General features: G+C 34.7%; 1 protein-coding gene, 1 long non-coding RNA gene and 1 pseudogene across 2 annotated transcripts; all 3 read left to right on the plus strand.

Annotated features, from left to right (window-relative positions):
- The first annotated feature begins 3,654 nt into the window (after positions 1-3,654).
- LOC122299230 lies at positions 3,655-13,692 on the plus strand (annotated as a pseudogene).
- A 66-nt stretch (positions 13,693-13,758) lies between these two features.
- LOC122299231 lies at positions 13,759-14,742 on the plus strand. Its single transcript, XR_006239636.1, has 3 exons — positions 13,759-13,998; positions 14,083-14,146; positions 14,724-14,742. It is a non-coding gene; the product is annotated as an uncharacterized LOC122299231 (long non-coding RNA).
- Positions 14,743-18,453: 3,711 nt separating this feature from the next.
- Positions 18,454-23,530, plus strand: LOC122299226 (sucrose synthase 6-like). The gene is made up of 15 exons (XM_043109318.1): positions 18,454-18,698; positions 18,788-18,920; positions 19,186-19,340; positions 19,607-19,799; positions 19,907-20,025; positions 20,148-20,364; positions 20,447-20,542; positions 20,645-20,818; positions 20,918-21,034; positions 21,187-21,353; positions 21,441-21,665; positions 21,782-22,348; positions 22,429-22,567; positions 22,672-22,778; positions 23,185-23,530. Exons 1-15 carry the CDS (start codon positions 18,598-18,600, stop codon positions 23,333-23,335), a joined length of 2,661 nt encoding a protein of 886 aa, XP_042965252.1. The 5' UTR covers positions 18,454-18,597; the 3' UTR covers positions 23,336-23,530.
- Positions 23,531-23,770: the final 240 nt, after the last annotated feature.

Consider the following 23,770-nt stretch of genomic DNA (forward strand, 5'->3'; position numbering starts at 1 on the left):
TGTCACAATTGCTGTGTCTCACGTAGTGTATGCGCCACAATTGCTGTGACCCCATACATAAGTAATCAAGATGAAACGTGACTGGAATACGAAATGACTGAAGCCCTGACGTAACATAACGTAACTTGAACATAACTTGAAATACATGACCAACTTGAGATAGAAATATTTCGTAACATGGCATAACATATAATAGACAACATATTTAACATGACATACTTGCAAGAGTGAATATTACATGACTTGACATACATGTAATAGATGGCATATTTAGCATGACGTACTTGTAAAGTACAGTAATACATGACAGAATATATTATGTAACAGATAAAAATTTGATGACAGAATAAATTCTATATAATAGATAATTACGTGATAACTTGGCATGGCATGACATATATGATAACATACATACATGCACTGTAGTTCATTTACTTAGCACACATACACAATAGATTGCTAGTAAGTTAAAAGCTAACTTACCTCGATTTTCGCGTTTCTTATAAAACTTCAAATGCGACCACGAGGAACTGTAATTAGTGATTCTAAAAGTTAGAACTAAATTACTAATAATTTGAAATATGGAAAATACTAACTTAAAGAGTAAAATTTTCATTTTACTCTCTACATGTGAGAAAATGACCGTTTTACCCATAACTTAAGGATTTTGCATACTAACTCCAAAAGTTTCCAAAATTTACATTCCTCATGTAAATTTTGTCCTAAACTTAAATATCAACTCAGAAAAATTTAAAACAAAACACAACTATGAAGAACACACTATGGCCGAAACATCCATAGGCCATTTTCCTTGATTTTTGTTGCAATTCCTTCCAACTTCAAAACTCATGCTTAAACCAAAATTTTGCAACAAACATCTTCCAATCCTAAGTTCAAAACCATACTTAAAACATCAATTTAGAAAAAGCTAATAATTAACACCAAACTTTTTTGTAAAAAGATCCAAGCACTTTAATCACAAGTTTTGACCTTAAATCAAAACATCTCCAAGAATTTCAAAAATCAAATCTTACTTCTAACATATTCATAATATCATCCTAACATCAACCATGCTTTAAATCATCGAACTAAAGTCACCAAAATCACAAAATAACATTTGGAATTTTTGGTTTTACACTTAGTCCAAAAACAGAAACTTTTTCCTCAACTAGTTTTGATAAATCTCTTGATCTATGACTTATAAATATATGATCTTCAAACCAAACCATCACATGGTTTAAAAAGATGTCCTAAAACATATATAAGCTTCTAATTCAAGATCACATGGTTAGAAATTAACCAAAACATAAATTTAGCCAAGAATATCCACACTTTGGCTTATTTGAATATCTCTTTGCATAAAATTTCATATCTTTGAAACTAACATCAAATATCTTCAAAATAATAATATAACATGTATATAAGATACTTAGGATCCTCTAATAAAATTATTAAAGTCATTATAATAGGTTTAGACCACCAAAGAGTTAAACTTTCTCAAAACAGAAACTGTTTTTCTTCTTCCAGTTTCTAAGTTTCTAAATCTAAGAAAATATTTCACCAAAACCTTTAATCATGCAAAAATCTTCAACCAATAGTCACATATACATGTTAACAATACTCCATAAAAATTTCGGACCAATATCTATCCATTAGCTTGGTCAAAAACTCCAAACTATAACATATTCTCCAGTTTATCTCCCAGAATGACCTTTCTATAGTTTACACAATATTTGACTGACCAAATGATTTTCAAATGGGGCAAATAAGATATCAATGTAAACTAGACTAAAAAAGGAACAACTTATATGAAGGAAACTTTATGATAAAACACTTACAAAAGCTTCGAAATGGGTGTGCAAAAGACCTCCTAAAAGCTGTCCGAGAGAGAGTGTTTGATATTCTTTCAATAAAAAATGTAAATGAAGATAATTTCGTGGGGAGAGGTGGCTGGAGATACTTATGGATGAGATATGGAAGAGATGAGGCTGGAGTTGAGAGTTGAGAGTTGAGTGTAGTTTTCTCCTACCCAAAATATTTATAAAAGATTATCTCATAATATTCTATCCAATAGTATCTACAAAAAATCAACTTAAGATATTTTTATCTAATAATATCTATAAAAATCAACTCAAAATATTTTTACCCAATAATATTCATGAAAATTACCTCAATATATTTCTTTTTATCCAATAATATCTACAGTTTTGAACAGACGTTTTGTCCGAAAATATGAAAAAATGTTATTGCGCCATAAGACTTTAAATAACCCTCCGAGTCTAATGGCACAAACCATAATACATTTTGACACTTCTAATTATCTCCAATAATCAAAAACACACTTCTGATACCATAGTAAATAATAACACTAACTATGTAGTTAAACAAAAACATATACGATTAATGGATTCGTGAAAATTTATGGGGTTTTCACGAGATTCCTAAAGTTAATAGAAATTTCACAATTGAATTTCTAGCGGGCTGTTACAGCTACATACCATCCTCAAATGGAAACCGCAATGCAGGCTTAGGTAATTTTATTTTTAAATTTTTTAAAATTATAAAAATATCTCTCATAAAAAAATATTTTTTCTCATTTAATAAAATATATTTATTAAAAAATTTTAAAAATAGCGACATAAATGATATTTAACATCCCCGTCTATCCATCCAATGATCGAAACAACAGCATAGGTTACATATATATATATATATATATATATATATATTTCCCTAAAACGGGAGAAATAATATTTTGTTAACTTCAAAAACATTTTGTGCTATACATATTGTTCTTCAAAACTTGCATTTGAAGAGCTTCTGTAATACTTTTTGAATATGTGTTAAATATGTTGTATATATTGCTCTTCAAAATCTGCATTCGAAGAAATTTTTCAATGGTTTCTATGTAAATTTTTTTATGAGATGATAATATTGTTTCATCGTAAATTTTCTTTAATTTCTTCCCCCAAAACCTAACTTAATATTAATATTTCAGAAATTTTCCGATATTAAAAACCCATTTACAAAACAAAATATATATATATATATATAGAATCCCAAACAAATTTTTATTCCCCCTTTCTTCTAACCAGGTGGTGGTATGTGCAAATAGCACATAGTATTAATGCGATAGACTATATATAAATATGAGAATTGTTACAAATATAAAATGATTATATAAAATAAATTTATAAGTTGATGTTATTTTATGGAATCCGTTAATTTTTTTTTTTAATAAAAGTTATTTTATAATCTGATATATCACATCAATTTATAATTTTATTTTTATATAATCTCTTTATAATTAAAGTATTTTTCAATATATATGTTTAGACGACAAAAAGAGAATTCAAAGTTGTGATTAATGTTACGTTGGGATATTTAGATAATCTCAGATATTTTATGAACAAAAATTTTATGTGTAATTATTTTACGTATTCTTTTATGCACTTTACTAATATGATTAATTACGTATTAAAAAATTAATATAATTAATCATATGAATGAAATATATAAAGAATATATAAAAATAATTGTATATAATAATCTGCGTCTATTCCGTACTTCTAGGTCTTAAATTTGATTTTTTTTTTTGGAGGGAAATGCATCAGCCGGTCGGGAAAAGTAAGTACTAAATTTGATTTTTAATGGGAAAAAAACAACCAGCCGGTCGGGTAAAAACGCCATCATATTTACTGCAGTAGATTTTTTATTTTAATCTCCCCCCTCTTCTCTCTCTCCCTCCACCCCACGCCCCATCGCCGGCAACAACTTCGTCCATGGGAGTGTCTTTGAATATCGGTATTATTTAATGCCACTAACCATTTTTTTGTTTGGCTTTTGTCATATTTTCTTTCTTAATTTCATATCCTGTTTATAATTCAATATATTTGTCTCTCGTGGATTATGAAGTAGTATCTGATGGGTATTTTGGATTCTTGGTAATTCCTGTTGTGGTGAAAATTTTGGCAATGTTGCAGACATATCTTCGATTGTTTTCTTTGAGCCATTGCCAGTAATCGAGTTTGTAAGGCAGCTGCTGAAGCGGGACGATACGTCCAAACCTTTATCTGATACTGAACGTGTAAAGGTTGTTAGACTTTGTTGCTTTAATTTGATAATTTTTATTCTTTGGACCGGAGCTTCAAGTGCTTTTGGTATTTTATTATTCTGCAGTTGCGTTTTTCCTCATTGCTACACATGTTGGTATATATATTTAGGCAATCTGGCATTTTGATCATTGTTTTACACTTGTTTTATTAGATCAAAAAAGCCTTACGAGGAGTCAAAGTCGAGGTAACACACTGTGGAAATTTGATCAGGAGGTACCGGATATGTGGTTTAACATCGCAGGCCACACGTGAGCAGGCTTAAGTATGATATCTTATTTTATTACCACACCCGCAATCAAAAAATGAATTTTATTTTTTATTTTTTTTTGAAAATTTGTGCTTGGTTTTCTGACACTGTTTGTTGATTGTTCTAGGTTTCCTATTGATGAAAGAGGTACAATTAAACCTGTGGTCGAGTACTTCTATGAATCATATGGCTTTGTTATTCAACATGCACAACGGCCATGTCTGTAAGTGGGGAATGAACATAGACCAACTTATTTGCCAATGGAGGTAAATATATTATTGTGATTTTCAATTCTCATAAATCCAATGGTATTCGTTATATCACATGGATAAATGAATTTTAATAAATTTGTTGAATTCAGGTTTGTAAGATTGTTGATGGTCAGCGGTACTCTAACAAGTTGAGTAAAGCACGGATTAAAAATTTACTTGGGGTGACTTGCCAGCGTCCTCAGCAAATGGAGTATGATATAGTGAAGGTTCGTTCATGTGCAGTGTCTCTTCTGTTTTCCCTTACAGAAGTGTCATTTTGTTTGGCAATTTTCTGCCGTATGATTTTTCCTCTTTTTTTTTTTTCTTTTTTTTCTCCTTTTTTTTTTTCCCCTAAATTGCAAGGGAAGACTTTTATGTATTACAACACTTAATTTGCATGGTCAATTAGTTTCATATTAACATGAAGCTTAAGTTCCAATTTATGGGTTTTGGAATACCTCATGCCTTTGAAAGGGTTATTTCTACGAGTCTTTTGTCCTTTTGATATCATGATCCACCGTCTTTGTGTTTTGAATATTATTTGTAAGCAAACAAAGTTCAAAATGATGAATCCAGTTACCGCATGGCTTGTACTTGTCTTTCACTCGTCATGTGCTAGATTGTTGGTCTAAGTTCAAACATTGGTCATGTGCTCGATAAATACACTTCTAATGTTTTCTTTTTATAAGTACACTTCTAATGTTTCTTAGCAGAGTATAAATATTTCTTGCTAGAAATAGGATCCATTGCGATTCTCCCACACCTTTCTTGTCCTTTCTTAAGAGTTTTTCTAGCCCTGGATATTTACTAATGATGTTGAATGCATTTACGGGTATTGAAATACATGCTCAATTTTTTGAAGTTTTATGAACAATCAAAAAGTGAGTATACGGGGACAGGGCTATACATCAAGATAGACCTACTTAGAGAAAGAACAACAAATGTTCTATTTTGATCAACAAAAAACCCAATGTTATCTTTAAATAGTGTAACCAAGAGCTTTTTAAAGTAAAAACAGTTTTTTTGTGTCCCTTATATTGGAAAAATTTTCTGACCTTCAGACAGTTTGTCACAATGCTTACCATGATGATCCTTATGCAAAGGAATTTGATATTATAATCAGTGAGCAGCTGGCTACAGTTGAAGCTCGTATTCTTCCTGCACCACGGGTATTATATCTATATTTAGATTACTGTTAGGTTTGTCAAGTTTCTCCTACTAATTTTTGTGAGTATCAATAATTTCGTACTGAGTGTGTTTATTGGAATGTGCAGCTGAAATATCATGATGCAGGCAGAGAAAAAGATTGCCTGCCACAAGTTGGATAGTGGAATATGACAAATAAGGTATTTTTTAGCAAAAGAATTACTATTTGTTCCCATATTTTTTTTTGAGAAAAAACTATTTGTTCCCATATTGTACACTTAATATGACATATCAAAAAAGGAAATTATATGGCATTGACTTCCCCCAAGGGAAAGGGGAGGTGGGGCTTTGGGAGTGGGTTCAAGGCCTGTTGGGCATGAGTTGGTACCAATGTGATACCCTATAATGAGTGAGGTGGTGAATGAGATCATACATTGATTGGGAGGGAAAAGTTCTTTGCCCTTTGTGTTGATTTCAATAGGCTTCAATTGTACTATTCTATTTTGAGAGTATGACCTAGATGTGGCTTGGGCCTTCCATTGGGCATTCAAATGGTATCAGAGCCAATCCCAATAAGAAATGTGGGACTTGAGCCGTGCCACCTATAATGAAATGGCCCAACGAGGACATGGAGAATTTAAGGGGGGAGATTGTGATACCTTATATTGAGTGAGTGTAGGTGGTGAATTGGATCCCACATTGGTTGGGAGAGAGAAGTTCTTGATCTTTACAATGATTTTAATGAGCTCCAATTTTGCCATTGACGAGTCTGTTTTTAGTATGGCACATATGTAGCTTGGGCCTTCCTTTGGGGCATTAGAAGCAATTAAGCCTGTTTTCTATTTTGTAGTTTAGAAAATGTTTCTACTTTATGGACATTATTCCCTTATACAGTTAGATGTCTAATTGAGCGTCTATACAAGTGTTTGTCTAGGGTTAGGGATACCTCTAAGATCAACAATTTTGTGAGCCAGGTACAAGAAGATTCCTTTACATCATGAGCTCAATAGTAATATGCTAGTAAACTAAGTTTGGTTTCCAAAAGCTAAGCCTGGCCATTAGCAATCAAACTCTATCAACTGGGACTAGAACATTTTTTTTTTTTTTTTTATTTTTATGACGGGGGAACCATCTCACAGTAGAGGACTCATCCATGGAACCTGAACCCCCGGGGAGACTAGCACAACAACCCACCACCATGGCCTCCCATTTAAATCACAGTTTGATCCCAAGGGGAATCGAACCTGTGACATGGGGCTCATGCAAACAAGTTTGCCCTTACCACTTGGGCTACCCACAGGTGGGTATCGAGACTAGAACATAAAAGAAAATAGTGAGTCAAATACTTAGTGAGGAATACATCACATAGTAGACATCACCATAGATTAGTAAGTTTTCACTTCTAAATAACATGCATGACTTTAACATCTTACGATAGATTACGTATGAAGAAAACGTCTTACAATAAATTTCAGCAGCTTTAAGATATGGTCATTCAACAATTTGGTAAGAACACTAAATGGAAAAGACTTGTGGGGCTGGCGGCACAGCAAAGGAATTCTCTCTAATCTATGGGCAGTGTGATTAGGTTGTGGGAGAGGGAGGAAGATTTCTGGGCTTTCTTTTCATTAGGGCTGGTGGCACAAGATAGAATTATGGTGTGTTTTCCTGTTCTAGGCTGCTTCTTGTTTATAAGGATTTGAAATGGGCTAATCACAAGAAGGGGGTGGCAGCTATTGGGGTTTGAGTTTTGGTGAGAGGGGTGGCACTTAGCTGACTGCTATTTTATGAAAGATGAAAACCCTAGTTCGTTGAGTGGGGTGGCAGCTTGGTTAAAGATAGAGGTTGTCATGTTTTGGGTAGACCTAGGAAATATGTGATGAGAGGTGACAGAGGCAACCCTTGCTAGGGTTTCTGAGTGATTATATAGTATGTAAATTTTTTATAAAAACTTCCCTAGTTTACTCAGAATTTTGGCAGCCCTCATAATGGTTAATCCTAGAGTTTTGGTCAAAGTGGGCTGGCTGTTCACTGCCCTATTTCTTGGTAGTTTCCTATTACTAGGTTATAGAAATCCTTCCCAAAATACCCAAGGGTTTTCTATTGTGGACAGAAATGCTTTGAAAGTTTCCCAGTCTGTCTAGGGCTTGTTTTAGGCAAATTTCCTCTTTGAAAACTTGTATTAGGAGGCAGATTCCTAACAAAATACAATCTGCCGGCTTTTAGTAAATAAAGGACAAACAATATCTAAATTTCACAAAATTTAAGGTTATTTAATGAAGCACTTCTTGGTAAATGGCTATGGAGATTTCATGAAGAGAGAGATGCTTTATGGAAGAATGTTGTTGCTGTTAAATATGGGAGTGGATGGGGGGATTGGTGTTCTAATGAAGTTAGAGGAGCGTATGGGGTGAGTTTATGGAAGGGCATTAGGAAAGGTTGTGGGGAGTTGTTGCTGTTAAACATGGGAAAGGATGGGGGGATTGGTGTTCTAATGAAGTTAGAGGAGCGTATGGGGTGAGTTTATGGAAGGGCATTAGGAAAGGTTGTGAGGAGTTTTCTAAACATATTAAATTTAAGGTGGGGGAAGGGAAGATGATTCTCTTTTGGCATGTCCTTTGGTGTGGGGAATCTTCTCTTAAATCAGATTTTCCATCTATTTACAGGATTGCTAAGGATAAAAATGTTGCTGTGGCAGATTACCTTTGATGCACAGAAAATAATATTTTATGGAATGTGGACTTTATTAGAAATGTCAATGACTAGGAAGTGAATGTTGTTTAGAATTTATGGGAATAATTTATAATTATAAAGTGATGCAGGGAAGAGAGGACAGGCTATTGTGGGTTCATGCTGGAAATTTCAGGTTTTCAGTTTGTTATTTTTATAAGGCGCTTAATTGTCAAGCTGGCTGTGTTTTCCCCTGGAAAAGCATCTGGAAGGTGAAAGTACCTTAAGGTGGCATTCTTTAGTTGGGTGGGAAAGTATTGACCATGGATAACCTTAGAAAACGTGGTTGGTGTATAGCTGATTGGTGTGTAATGTGCAAGAAGGATGGTGAATCTATAAATCGTCTTTTTTTACATTGCAAGGTGGCAATGTCTTTGTGGAATGAGGTACTTGGTCGGACAGGGTTATATTGGGTGATGCCTAAGGAAGTTGTGGATCTCCTTGCATGTTGGCGTGGTTTTGAGGCAAGGAAAACTGTTGCTGCTTAATGGAGAATGATTCCTTTGTATTTAATGTGGTGCATTTGGCTAGAAAGGAATGGAAGATAATTTGAAGACAGAGCATTCTTTCAAAGATCTTTGTTATTCTTTCCTTTCTACTTTGAGTTTGTGGGTTAGGATCTTTGTAAGGAATGATGATAATGTACTGGATCTGATTCTGTTGTAGTTTTCTGCTTTCTAGTGTGTAATTGGTATTTCTTTTGTATACCTCCTATGTACTTGGGCTATGCCTATTCCTGGTAATAAAATTCTTATTAACTATAAAAAAAAAAATAATCACAATTATAATCACAAAAGAGATAAACAAGCAGGAAATGATTGGCCTATGGGCCTAACATTTGGAGATTGACCAGACTTGGAATTTCTTTGGTTGGGTCATGGCAGGTCAAGACTGGCCTTATGTGCATCTAGGATTATTCACTTTTCATTTTGATTAATGTTTAATTTACCGGCATATAAACGAGATCTGTATTTATTTCTTTCGTGGGAAGATGTATAGCATGCATGCACATAGATATATTATGTTGTTGTCATGTTTTCTCGGATTTCTGCTTTTTAACCTTCATATAATTGGCATAACATTATCTTAGTATGATTTTGTTGTGTTATGGTTTTTACTGCAGAGAATGGTTAATGGGGGAGTGGTCAACAATTGGATTTGCATAAATTTCTCCCGCGATGTGCAAGACAGTGTGGCCTGTTTGTTTTGCCATGAACTTGCTCAAATGTGTTGCATTTCAGGCATGGTACGGTGCTTGAAAGACTTTTATTGATCAATCTCCATAATGTTGTTTTGTTCCATCTTAACATTTAATTATGGGCAGTTTGGTGTTCCTCTTGTAATCTGTGTACTTGGGCTATGCCATGTTGTAATAAAATCTTTCATTACCTATTGGAAAAAAAAAAAAAAAAAAACATTTGATTATGAGCTGTTTGTAGGCATTTAATCTTGAACCAGTACTTCCACCAGTGACTGGCCGTCCTGATCAGGTCGATAGAGATCTGAAAACTTGGTACCATGATGCCATGACCAGACTCCAGCCCCAGAGAAAGGGGCTTGACCTGGCTATCTTTATTTTGCCAGACGAAAATGGCTCTCTTTATGGTAGGAAACTTGATTAACTGACCGAATTTGCTTTTGGGATCTGATTCTGATATTAGGATCCTTCTTTTTGTTAATTTTTAATTTCACCTGCAGGTGATTTGAAGCGGATCTGCGAGACAGATCTTGGACTTGTTTCCCAATGCTGCTTGACAAAGCTTGTATTTGGTAGCAAGTGCAGGAAGCAAATTCTGGCAGATATGGCATTGAAGATAAATGTCAAGGTGGGAGGAAGGAATACTGTGCTTGTTGATGCACTTTCGCGGCGCATACCTTTCATCAGTGATCAGCCCACCATAATTTTTGGTGCTGATGTTACCCATCCTCGTCCAGGAGAATATTCATTCCCATCAATTGCAGCTGTATGTTATTTCAGTTTATTACTGTGCTTCACTTGTTTATGCCTTCTCGTTCTATCGTCCTCTACAGGTTTTTTAAAGAGATTCACGGTTGTTTTATTTAATATACCATGATAATTTGATTTGCTTCAGGTTGTGGCATCTCAAGATCGGCCAGAAATCACGAAATATGCTGGTTTGGCTTGTGCTCAAGCCCATCGAGAAGACCCGATCCCAGGTCTCTTCAAGTCATGGCAGGATCCTGTAAGAGGGACAGTGTCTGGTGGCATGATTAGGTATCTTGAACCTTTCTGTCTTCTTATTTTTACTTTTATTTTTCTTATGATATATGGTTGAAGCCACAGCTGCGTGGCAGGATCCTGTTAGCGGGACAGGATGTTTTCTACAGTGAATTATAAACTAATTCTTTTGGGTGGAGCTTTTGTGGTGTTGGTTTGAGTTACTTTTATCTTTTCATACAGGGAGCTACTCATATCTTTCCGTTCAGCAACTGGGCAGAAACCAAAACGTATCATATTTTACAGGTATTTTCCAAATTTCCTGCCACTGCAGTCTAGACACTTCCATTGCCATCTAATAAAGCGTCTCCTTACATGTCCTTTCTGCAGGGATGGTGTGAGTGAAGGGCAGTTCTATCAAGTCTTGCTGTTTGAACTTGATGCTATCCGAAAGGTTAATTTACATTGCTGGATTCTTAACTTTACTGCCTTTTTTTTGCCTCCTTTCTTTTTGTGCATCTATTTTTTTTTTAAAGTTGGAATATCGTTGGATCATGCTTGCTTGTCTTATATTCCCTGTTGAACTTATTTTTAGGCATGTGCCTCTTTGGAGCTGAACTATCAACCTCCTGTGACTTTTGTTGTGGTTCAGAAGAGCCATCACAAAAGGTTGTTTGCCAACAACCATCATGACCACAATAAAGTTGATAGGAGCGGAAACATATTGCCTGGTAAGTATTTTGTTTGGTTTTAAAATTTGGATTTTATGTTGCCAAGATTTATTTTCCTGATGCAGAATTGTTGGATTTTATAGGTACAGTTGTAGATTCCAAAATTTGTCATACAACTGAACTTGACTTCTACCTTTGTTCTCAACCTGGAATCAAGGTACCATTCTTCTTATATGCCATATTTATGCTGCTTAAGAACAGGGATTTTAATACTCTGGTGTTGTACCTAACTTGTAAAACAGGGCACAAGTCGTCCAGTTCATTACCATGTACTCTGGGATGAGAACAAGTTTACTGCCGATGGGCTGCAGTCCCTTACAAATAATCTCTGCTACACGTCAGTACCTTGATCTTTCTTCTAGTATTAGTTGAACTAAGACCTGTGACATTGGCTTGAATGCATAAATTTTTTAATGAAAAATATTATGTTTAACTAAGTGTGCCTTGAACTCTTATACAATAAATAAAACTGTTAAAATGGTGTCATTACATTAACACCTTGATCTCCACCATATGGTCTTCTTTGTTTCTATGTTAGTGATGGAAAAAATCTCACTTGAGTGGAGAGAGTGCCAAAATATCTCTTTATACAATGTGCCAAAGTAAAATTGACCATTAAGAGTAATAACTTGTTGGTCCTATTACTTCATGTTAAATTTTATAATTGCTTATGAATCCATTATACATGAGCTAAGAAAACCAAAAAGATCTATTGGGAAAACTAGAAGACCTATAGGCCATTTAAATTTATCTGAGATTCAATAATCTCTTTTGATTTTTTTTTTTTTTCTTCTCTCTGGGCATGATCTTTTTTTATTTCATTGGTGACAAAACTGGAAATCCATGAGTTGAAAAAATCAACAAGTGGTGTTGGGAAAACTGAAAGACAACCAACTTTGATTAAAAATGACCAAATTGGGTGTATTGTTTTTCTAACTTTACTAGTAATAGATTCTAAAAAGCATGAGTGGAGAAGACTAAAAGCTACCAACAGTACGTGAAAATCATTCACTTAAATAGATATTATTTCTCATATAGATAATAGATTCTTTGTTTTCTTGTTGTCCTCTCCTGGAAACGTGGTACATAAATCATTACCTCTACCATCTCAATTGCTATCTGAGTCATTTATATGCCATCTCACTTGAGTCTAATTAAACTTTGGTTATAGTGGTTAATGGTTTCACATTCTTTTTTTTGGCCCCAGGTATGCAAGGTGCACTCGCTCTGTTTCCATTGGTGATCTCTCTCTCTCTCTCTCTCTCTCTCTCTCTCTCTCTCTCTCTCTCTCTCTCTCTCTCTCTCTCTCTCTCTCTCTCTCTCTCTCTCTCTCTCATGCATGCGCACGAAAGCATGCATCATTTAAATTAATGTACATGTGCACACTTCCACAACATACACATGTTTGAACATATGCGCTCATTTCTATCTGCTTATTTTGATGATCCTCAATACGGAAGAAAAAATTCAAGAATTACTAAGGTCTCGTTTGGTTATATAGATGAAATGAGATAAGATGAAAGTTGAATAAAATGTTATTAGTATTATTTTCATTTTGGGATTTGGAAAAGTTGAATTGTGTTTTGTATTTTACTTGAAAGTTTGAGAAAGTTGTAATAAGTAGATGAGATGAGATGAAATGAGATGGCTTGTGAAAAAAAATTAGGCCTAAATATGGGATTATAGGAGTGCACTCAATCCTCAAAAAAGAGGATTTGATTGTGTATCAAGGAGTAGAAGAATTTAAGCCAAAATACCAAATGAAAGTACATCGAATTTTTTTCATTGCCGAGTAAGTACATATTTTGCTCCAATCTCTTCCATAATGGCACAGAACAATATTCTCATTGGAGGAAATACATGAATCACTTTAAATGTAAGAAGCTGGGTTGCCTGATTGTTGTTTTTTTGCTTAGAGTAAAGACTGCCCATTTATTAATTGGTTCTTTAATTTGGCAGTGCCCCCTGCATACTATGCTCAACTCATTGCTTTACGAGCTCAGTTCTATATGGACCCAGAGTCCTCAGAAAGTGGTTCCATGACAAGTGGTACTGCCGGTGGACATGATGGTGTGGGCGGAGGAGGTACACAAAGCACTCGTGGACCTGGAGCAAATGCTGCTGTGCGACCCCTACCTTCACTCAAGGAGAATGTCAAGAGGGTCATGTTCTACTGTTAGGCTTGTTGGTTCCTGGCAGAGATCAACTTATGGTTTATTCTTAAGATTGGCTTGAAATCACGAAGTATGCTGGTTTGGTTTATGCTCGAGCCCATCAAGAAGAGCTGATCCAAGATCTGTTCAAGAAATGACAGGATCCTGTAAAAGGGACAGTGTCTGGTAGCATGATTAGGTATCTTGAACCTTTGTCTTCTTATTTTTACTTTTATTTTTCTTATGATATATGGCTGAAACCACATCTGCGTGGTACGATCCTGTTAGCGGGACTGGATGTTTTCTACGGTGAATTATAAACTAATTCTTCTGGGTGGAGCTTTTGTGGTGTTTGTTTGAGTTACTTTTATCTTTTCATAGAGGGAACTACTCATATCTTTCTGTTCAGCAACTGGGCAGAAGCCACAACGTATCATATTTTACTGGTATTGTCCAATTTTCCCGCCACTGCAGTCTAGACACTTCTGTTGCCATCTAATAAAGCATCTACTTACATCTCCTTTCTGCAGGGATGGGGTGAGTGAAGGGCCGTTTTATCAAGTTTTGCTGTATGAACTTGATGATATCCAAAAGGTGAATTTACATTGCTGGATTATTAACTTTACAGCCTTCTATTTCCCAACTTTCTTTTTGTGCATCTTTTTTTTAAAGTTGGAATATCGTTGGATCATGCTTGCTTGTGTTATATTCCCTGTTTAACTTATATATATTTTTTTCGATAGTCTGTTTAACTTATATTTAGGTGTAGTTTGGATAGTGTAATGAGATGAGATGGTTTTGATGAAAGTTAAATAAAATATTATTAAAATATTATTTTTTAATATTTTTATTGTTTTGGGATTTGAAAAGGTTGAATTGTTTATTATATATATTTTTTTTTTTGGTGAAAATTTGATAAAGTTGTAATGATGAGATGAGATGAAATGAGATAAAACCGTTTCTATTTCCAAACTAATACTCAACTCACTTAAACTTATCTCATCTAATCATTACAACTTTTCTAAATTTCAACATAAAATATAATAAACAATTCAACTTTTTCAAATCTCAAAATAATAATAATATTAAAAAATAATATTATAACAATATTTTATTCAACTTTCAACTTTTATCTTAACTCAGTTCAACTCAGCTCAACATCCAAATGCAGTCTTAGGCTTGTGCCTCTTTGGAGCCGAACTATCTACGTCCTGTGACTTTTGTTGTGGTTCAGAAGTGCCATCACACAAGGTTGTTTGCTAACAAACATCATGACCACAATACAGTTGATAAGCGGAAACATATTGCCTGGTAAGTATTTTGTTTGGTTTTGAAATTTGGATTTTATGTTGCTAAGATTTTATTTTCCTCATGTAGCGTAGTATTGTTGGATTTTTTAGGTACAGTTGTAGATTCCAAAATTTGTCATGCAAATGAATTTGACTTCTACCTTTGTTCTCATGCTGGAATTAAGTTACCATTCTTCTTATAGGCCTTATTTATGCTGCTTAAGAACAAGGATTTTAATTCTCTGACGTTGTACCTAACATCTAAAACAGGGCACAAGTCGTCCAGCTCATTACCATGTACTCTGGGATGAGAACAAGTTTACAGCCGATGGTCTGCAGTCCCTTACAAATAATCTCTGCTAAAGTCAGTACCTTGATCTTTCTTCTAGTATTAGTTGAACTAGACCTGTGACATTGGCTTGAATGCATAAATTTTTTAATGAAAAATATTATGTCTAACTAAGTGTGCCTTGAACTCTCATACAATAAATAAAACTGTTAAAATGGTGTCATTACATTAACACCTTGATCTGCACCATATGGTCTTCTTTGTTTCTGTGTTAGTGATGGAAAAGCCCTCACTTGAGTGGAGTGAGTGCCAAAATATCTCTTTATACAATGTGCCAAAGTAAAATTGACCATTAAGATTAATAACCTGCTGGTCATTTAACTTCACCTTAAATTTAATAATTGCTTATGAATCCATTATATATGAGCTAAGAAAACCAAAAAGATATATTGGGAAAACTAGAAGACCTATAGGCCATTTAAATTTATCTGAGATTCAATAATCTCTTTTGAATTCCCTTTCTTCTTCTCCTTTTTTTTTTCTTTTTTTTCATTTTTTTTTTCCTGGGCATGATTTTTTTTTAATTCATTGGTGACAAAACTGGAAATCCGAGTTGAAAAAATCAACAAGAGGTGTTGGGAAAACTGAAAGACAACCAACTTTGATTAAAAATGACCAAATTGGGTGTATTGTTTTTCTAACTGTACTAGTAATAGATTCTAAAAAGCATGAATAAAAGCCACCAACAGTAAGTGAAAACCATTCACTTAAATAGATATTATTTCTCATATGGATAATAGATTCTTTGTTTTCCTATTGTCCTCTCCTGGAAAGTACATAAATCATTACCTCTACCATCTCAATTGCTATCTGAGTCATTTATGTGCCATCTCACTTGAGTCTAACTAAACGTTGGTTATAATGGTTATTGGTTTCACGTTCTTTTATTTGCCCCAGGTATGCAAGGTCTACTCGCTCTGTTTCCAATGGTGATTTCTCTCTCTTTCTCTCTCTCTCTCAAGTGCACGGAAGCATGCATCATTTAAATCAATGAGCATGTGCACACTTGCACGACATACACATGTTTGAACATATGCGCTCATTTCTATATGGTTATTTTGATGATCCTCAATACAGAAGAAAAAATTCAGGAATTACTAAGGCTTTGTTTGGTTATATAGATGAGATGAGATGAAAGTTGAATAAAATATTGTTAGAATATAATTTTTTAATATAATTTTTATTTTTACATTTGAAAAGGTTGGATTGTTTTTTAAATTTTGCTTGAAAGTTTGATAAAATTGTAATGATTAGATAAAATGAAATGAAATGAGATGATTTGTGAAAACAAATTAGGGCTAAATATGGGACTATAGGAGTCCACTCAATCCTCAAAAAAGAGGCGTCAAGGAATTTAAGCCAAAATGCCAAATGAAAATAGATAGATTTTTTTTAATTCTCAAGTACGTACATAATTTGCTTGAATCTCTTCCATAATGGTACAGAACAATATTCTCATTGGAGGAAATACACGAATCACTTTAAATATAAGAAGCTGGGTTGCCTGGTTGTTGTTTTTTTGCTTAGAGTATAGACTGCCCATTTATTAACTGGTTCTTTAATTTGGTAGTGCCCCCTTCATACTATGCTCATCTTGCTGCTTTCCGAGCTGGGTTCTATATGGACCCAGAGTTCTCAGAAAGTGGTTCCACGACAAGTGGTACTGCTGGTGGACATGGTGGCGTGGGCGGAGTAGGTACACGAAGCACTTGTGGACCTAGAGCAAATGCGGCTGTGCGACCCCTACCTGCACTCAAGGAGAATGTCAAGAGGGTCATGTTCTACTGTTAGGCTTGTTGGTTCCCGGCAGAGACAACTTATGGAGCCTGATTTGTGCCTTTCAAGAATACTTCTGAGCTAAAATGTTATTGCACATCCGTACACCTTGAGAAAAACATTTGGCAAATGAGTAATGCCGGATATAGTTTTAGGGAGTGCACGTTTTCCCTTTAAAAAAGAGTGGATCCATTATTAAAAAATTTATTTTTTATGTGAGTTTTATATTTACTTCATTTTTTTAAAGAGAACGAGTCTTATTTCTGCTGTGCTCCATTGCAGGGGGGAATTGACATTATTTCAATCAATTTAATGGATCAATTATATTTCTATATTCATTATTTTGTGAGACTGATGATGAGATCTATTTCAAGGACTTTTCAAAATGTAATCGGATTCATTTTCAAGGATTTCTAAACTTAGATTTGTTCCTATCCAATTTATACAGATTTAAAATGTACAAAATTTACATAAATTTTAAATTAAAAAATCAAGCATGCATGAGATTTGCACACTATAAACATATATTTAACATTGTTTAATTCACTTCCTTTTTCTTTTCACTTGTATTTTCCAGGAATCTCCGAATTTAGCGTATATTTTAGTTAGATGTATCGTGTTAAAAAACATATGATTAATTTTTTTTTTAACTATATTGTATCTCCTCTATATTTTTAGCAGAATAATGTTAAATACAGACTTCATTTTTTAAACGGATTCCTTTTTTCAAAAGGCTCAAAACTCAAGATCACATGATTTAAACCAAATAAAAGTCCATCACCCTTCTCCTACTGTTATGTTAATCTTAGTTTTATATTTAACTCTCTTTGACCCATAAAATATATATATATATATATATATATATATATATAAGGGGCAATTGTTTGAAAAATTGAAATAATACATATGCTACTGTGATAGACGATCTGCTTGCGTGTCTATATATAAATCTATATGTTTACTGCATTTGGATGTTGAGATCATTTCAAATGGTTTGAGTTGATTTATAAATAGTGTTTTGTAGATCACATTGAGATCTGTTCAAATGTATGAAGTAGGTTGAGTTGAGTTTATATTTTTTATGAAAAGTTAAAAATGTAACGATCTCATTAATAATTAGTTTGAGATAAGTTGACATATGGTTGTCAACCAAACACAGCCCTAAGGACTCGAGTGACTTCACCAGCCCAAAAAACTCTCAGTACTCATGCAGAACAACGTGCACATTTTTAAGAAAGGAAGAAGAAAGGAATAAAAATTACTTGATCCATCTAAAAGGACAACCAGAAATTCCTGAAAGCTTTGTTCTCAATTTTCAAATAGATTTCCGGAAGATGAAAATTAATTTGCGTCTCCCAATGGCAAATGGCAAATTCCTTTCTTGCTTTCAGTCTCTTTCTTACCCACAAATGGGACCAAAGAATGTTCTTCCTCCTCCTCCTTCTCCTCCTCCTACCATATCTTCAGTTTCCCAAATGTTTCACTCCTACTCATGACTTCCCTATAAATTTATTAACTTACATTTACAACAAACAAAAAAAAAAAAAAACGAAAACCACCATCTGGGTTCTCATCTGACTTTCTGTTTTCAGAAGTATCTTGTTCATATTTCTGTAGCTTTTCTAGACAAAATGTCTTCTGAGAAAGTCCTCAAGAGATCAAATTCAATTACAGATAGCATGCCGGATGCATTGAAGAAGAGCCGCTATTATATGAAAAGATGCTTTTCGAGGTAATATTTATTTCATACATTTCTTCCTCAATGAACTATTTTTTCCATGCAAAAACAAATGACATTAATATCTGCTCCTGCGACAAAAGGTTTGTCGCAACAGGAAAAAGGTTGTTGAAATCCCAACACATAATGGAGGAACTGGAAAGTATCATTGAAGATAAAAATGACAGAAGCAAGGTCTTGGAGGGCATGCTTGGTTACATCCTGAGTTCCACTAAGGTGCTCACGTACTCACTCTTTCATGCACACATAAGGGCACTCATGGGTGTGCAGGCTAGGGAAAATTATTAATTACTCTCTGAATACATATAACATGGTATTCTCAACATGTCCAGACATATCTCGACATGTCACGACATATCATGTAATTATAATTACTTATAAGCATGACGTCTTATAATAGAATGAGAATGTCACATATCCGTATTCTGGAATAATTTAATAAGTACTTGGGACTAACTTTTTTCGTCTGAAAACTATGCAGGAGGCGGCTGTGGTTCCACCAAATGTTGCTTTTGCTATAAGACCTAATCCCGGATACTGGGAATTCGTTAAGGTGAACTCCGAGGATCTGTCAGTAGATGGTATCACTGCTACGGAATACCTGAGGTTTAAAGAAATGGTCTTCGACGAAAACTGGTAACTAATAACTAGTTGTGTATCACAGAGCCTTGTGAAGAAAACCATTGGGAAGAAAGTTCTGCAATGACTTGAAATTTATAGTTTTCTTGGAAACTTAGTATCGTGTAATGCCTTAAAACTTGTATTATTTTTTTGAAAACCAATCACAAAAAGTACATCTAAAAGCATGGTTTTGAATTTTTTTTTTTTATTTTTTCCCTCGATCTGAGCATGGTAGTTCATCTTGCTGCTAAAAAAATCGCAATATGTGATGTGTTGTGCAGGGCAAATGATGAAAATGCCTTGGAGATAGATTTTGGAGCCATTGATTTCACAACTCCTCGCATGACTCTTTCTTCTTCTATCGGTAATGGTGTTGGCGTCGTCTCAAAGGTTGTGTCCTCAAGGCTACATGGGGACCCTGGGAGTGCAAAGTCATTGCTTGAGTACTTACAGACCCTAAATCATCAAGGAGAGGTATAAATGCAGCTCACAGTTGGACACAAAAGGAAGAAAAAGATTAATTGGTTAATATTTTTGCTAGAAACTTAACGAAGATTATGCATTTTGTTCCAATTTTGCAGAATCTTATGATAAATGAAACTCTAGATACAGTCTCTAAGCTTCAAAATGCACTAGTTGCAGCTGAAGTATTTGTCTCTGCATTCCCCAAAGACACCCCATTTCAAAATTTTGAGCAGAGGTTACCATTCTTTCGAAGTTAATTTCCCTTCCTCAAGAAAGCAAGACTTATTTTGACATAAATTCCATTATATATTGACTTTGGATGGCACACCCTTGAATGTGCATTTACTTTTCTTACAGGTTTAAAGAATGGGGCTTTGAGAAAGGGTGGGGGAATACTGCAGAAAGAGTTAAGGAGACAATGAAGCTTCTTTCTGAGGTACTCCAAGCACCGGAACCCACAAAGCTGGAGCTGTTCTTTAGCAAGCTTCCCACCGTATTCAACATTGTGATTTTCTCTCCTCATGGCTACTTTGGGCAGTCAGATGTCCTGGGATTGCCGGATACTGGTGGTCAGGTAAAAAATAACAACCACTTTGCAAAAAAATTGAACAATCTTCACTCAAGTATTAATGTCAGCTACTGTTAATTTTAAATAGGTGGTTTACATTCTTGATCAAGTAAGAGCTTTAGAGGAAGAATTGCTCCTCAGAATTAAGCAGCAAGGTCTTGCTATGAAGCCTCATATTCTTGTGGTGAGCTATCAACGAAGAATTTTAATTAATGATTTTCAACAACAGAAAACTACGAGGGATCAAAATTACTTCTTTGTTTCACTTATTAATTTCATTTTACAGGTAACGAGACTTATACCAGAGGCTCGAGGTACAACGTGTAACCAGGAATTGGAGCGTATTATCAACACTAAGCATTCTAACATCCTTAGAGTCCCATTTAGGACAGAGAATGGGGTTCTCCGCCAATGGGTTTCCCGTTTTGATATCTACCCTTACCTTGAGAGATATGCCCAGGCATACTTGCTATCAATCTAGCTTCTTCTTTTTGTCATTTCTTTTCCCAAAACAGTTTTCTTATTCAAGTTGTCTCCCTTTTCTCCTTTCCATCACTAGGATGCTACTGATAAGATCCTTGAACACATGGAATGCAAACCGGACCTCATCATTGGGAACTACAGCGATGGAAACTTGGTCGCATCTTTGATGGCTAGCAAGCTTGGAATAACTCAGGTTTGATCCAATTGTTTTGAGATTTTTTCCCCAGACTTCTGTCTTCTATAAACTAACCAAGTTTCATTTTGCATTGTTTCCAAGTAGTTGATCAATTTTTTGACTGATTTATGTATGACTTTAATCTGAACTTTGGCATTTTCCAAAACCAGGGAACTATTGCTCACGCTTTAGAAAAAACCAAGTACGAAGATTCAGATGCCAAATGGAAGGAATTAGACCCCAAGTACCACTTTTCATGTCAGTTCACATCTGACATAATCTCAATGAATGCAGCCGACTTCATCATAACAAGCACATATCAAGAAATTGCTGGAAGGTTTGAGTTTTAAATAATTATCTTCAACACAATTACACAACTACCATAACTGTGATCTTGTTAACTCGAGAAATATTTATTCTTCAGCAAGGATAGACCTGGACAGTATGAAAGCCATGAAGCATTTACGATGCCGGGACTCTATCGGGTAGTCTCGGGCATCAGTGTCTTTGATCCAAAGTTTAACATTGCAGCTCCTGGGGCTGAGCAATCTGTCTACTTCCCCTACACGGAGAAACAGATGCGTCTGACCACTTTTCACCCTGCCATTGAAGAGCTACTATACAGTAATGAGGACAACAATGAGCACATGTAAGGCCAAAGTCTTCTCTTATAATCTCTTGATTACTACTCACAACGCCTCACTGTGACAACTGAAAATATCATTATAATGGTCTAACATTGAAACTGATATATGCTTGGAACAGAGGATATTTGGCAGACAGAAACAAACCAATCATCTTCTCGATGGCACGACTGGATACAGTGAAAAACATTTCTGGACTAACTGAATGGTATGGAAAGAACAAAAGGTTGAGAAGTTTGGTAAATCTTGTGGTTGTAGCAGGGTTTTTTGATCCGGCCAAATCAAAGGACAGAGAAGAAATTGCAGAAATAAAAAAGATGCACGCCTTGATAGATAAATATGAACTTAAGGGTCAGATCAGATGGATTGCAGCTCAAACTGACAGATATCGCAATGGAGAGCTGTACCGATGTATTGCAGATACAAAGGGAGCTTTTGTGCAGCCTGCATTGTATGAGGCTTTTGGCCTAACAGTCATTGAGGCAATGAATTGTGGGTTACCTACCTTTGCAACAAATCAAGGAGGCCCGGCAGAGATTATTGTTGATGGGGTCTCAGGATTTCACATTGACCCACAAAATGGTGACGAATCGAGCAACAAGATAGCTGATTTCTTTGAAAAGTGCAAGACGGATCCTGAAAATTGGAACAATATATCAAAAGCTGCTCTCGAGCGCATATACGAATGGTAATGATATTATGCTGCTTTGATATTGACAACCTGACATTTTGATTTTGATTTTATATTTGATTTTTCTTGCATTGTAGCTACACATGGAAGATTTATGCAAACAAGCTGCTGAACATGGGAGCCACCTATGGATTCTGGAGACAGTTAAACAAGGAACAAAAGTTAGCTAAGCAAAGATACATTCACATGTTCTACAATCTCCAATTCAGGAATTTGGTGAGTTTTGATAATTATGCTGGACGTTGAATTCATAGATCTTGATAAAATAATGTTGAAATCATAGACATTTTCCCTTCTGACTTCTACACATTATGTCACAGGCAAGGAATGTTCCCATCCCCGGGGAAAAACCCCTACAACCAACTCTAGGAGCGCCATACAAGTCTAAACAACCAGCGTTGGCAACTGAATATCAGCCAACACCAAGGCATAGAAGCTAACTCTAAATTTGACTTAACAAGACATACCATCATACTTGCTGAACAAAAGTTGCTTGATTTTCGATTTAATCATGTTAACATGAACATCTTGGTGCAAACTCATTCACATTTTGCATGTTTTTTCAATAGAGTTTAACATTAATTCAATGTGATTTATATCAAAACATCGAAAATGCTAAACATACAAATTTTACTACGAAAGGGTTACAAATTTCATGTGATTGATGACACATTAGTTTGTAAACTTTTAAGTAATAAAATTTGTAGTACATCTAGCATTACCCATTAAAACACATCAAACTACATTCAGGATCTTTGGCTAGCTTTTGAATATGAAAAGGGCCCTACCATTCTACCATATTTCAACTAAAAAGAAACTTGTTTTATACACAGGAAACAAGCTTCAGAGCAGCAGCTGAAGCAGAAGCAGCAGCTTGGCAATCTACAAGCACAATGCTCTAGGAGTTCGTGGTGCCTCCTTACGTTTGGTTCTCTCTTTGCCCTTTATTACCTACTAATGAAGTTGTATCGGCAATTCGAGTAATCAAAGGGAAAGTAAGATGAAGCGACGAGAAAGATCATTTATTTTATCACTTTCTAAAGTTCCCTGTATAAAATAAGATGTCTTTGACAACGTTCTCTCTGTTTAAGACAAGTTTATTGTAAAGATCTTTGTTGCTTCGCTTGTAATCAATCATCAATATTGTATTTAGTGCATCAATAAAGAGACTTATAAATATATTTATTCTTTAATTTTATCTCCTATAATAATAAAAGACTGATAGTCTAAAAAATTATAATTTCTTTTTTAAACATCAATTTTTTTTACTAATATATTTAAAAAAAAAATATTATCATTAAGGTTTGATTTGGATAGTAAATTAAGATGCGATGATAAAAAAGTTAAATAAAATATTGTTAGAATATAATTTTTTAATATTATTTTTATTTTGAGATTTAAAAAATTAAATTATATATT

Source organism: Carya illinoinensis, chromosome 16 (assembly GCF_018687715.1).
Source record: "Carya illinoinensis cultivar Pawnee chromosome 16, C.illinoinensisPawnee_v1, whole genome shotgun sequence".
Lineage (NCBI taxonomy): Eukaryota > Viridiplantae > Streptophyta > Magnoliopsida > Fagales > Juglandaceae > Carya > Carya illinoinensis.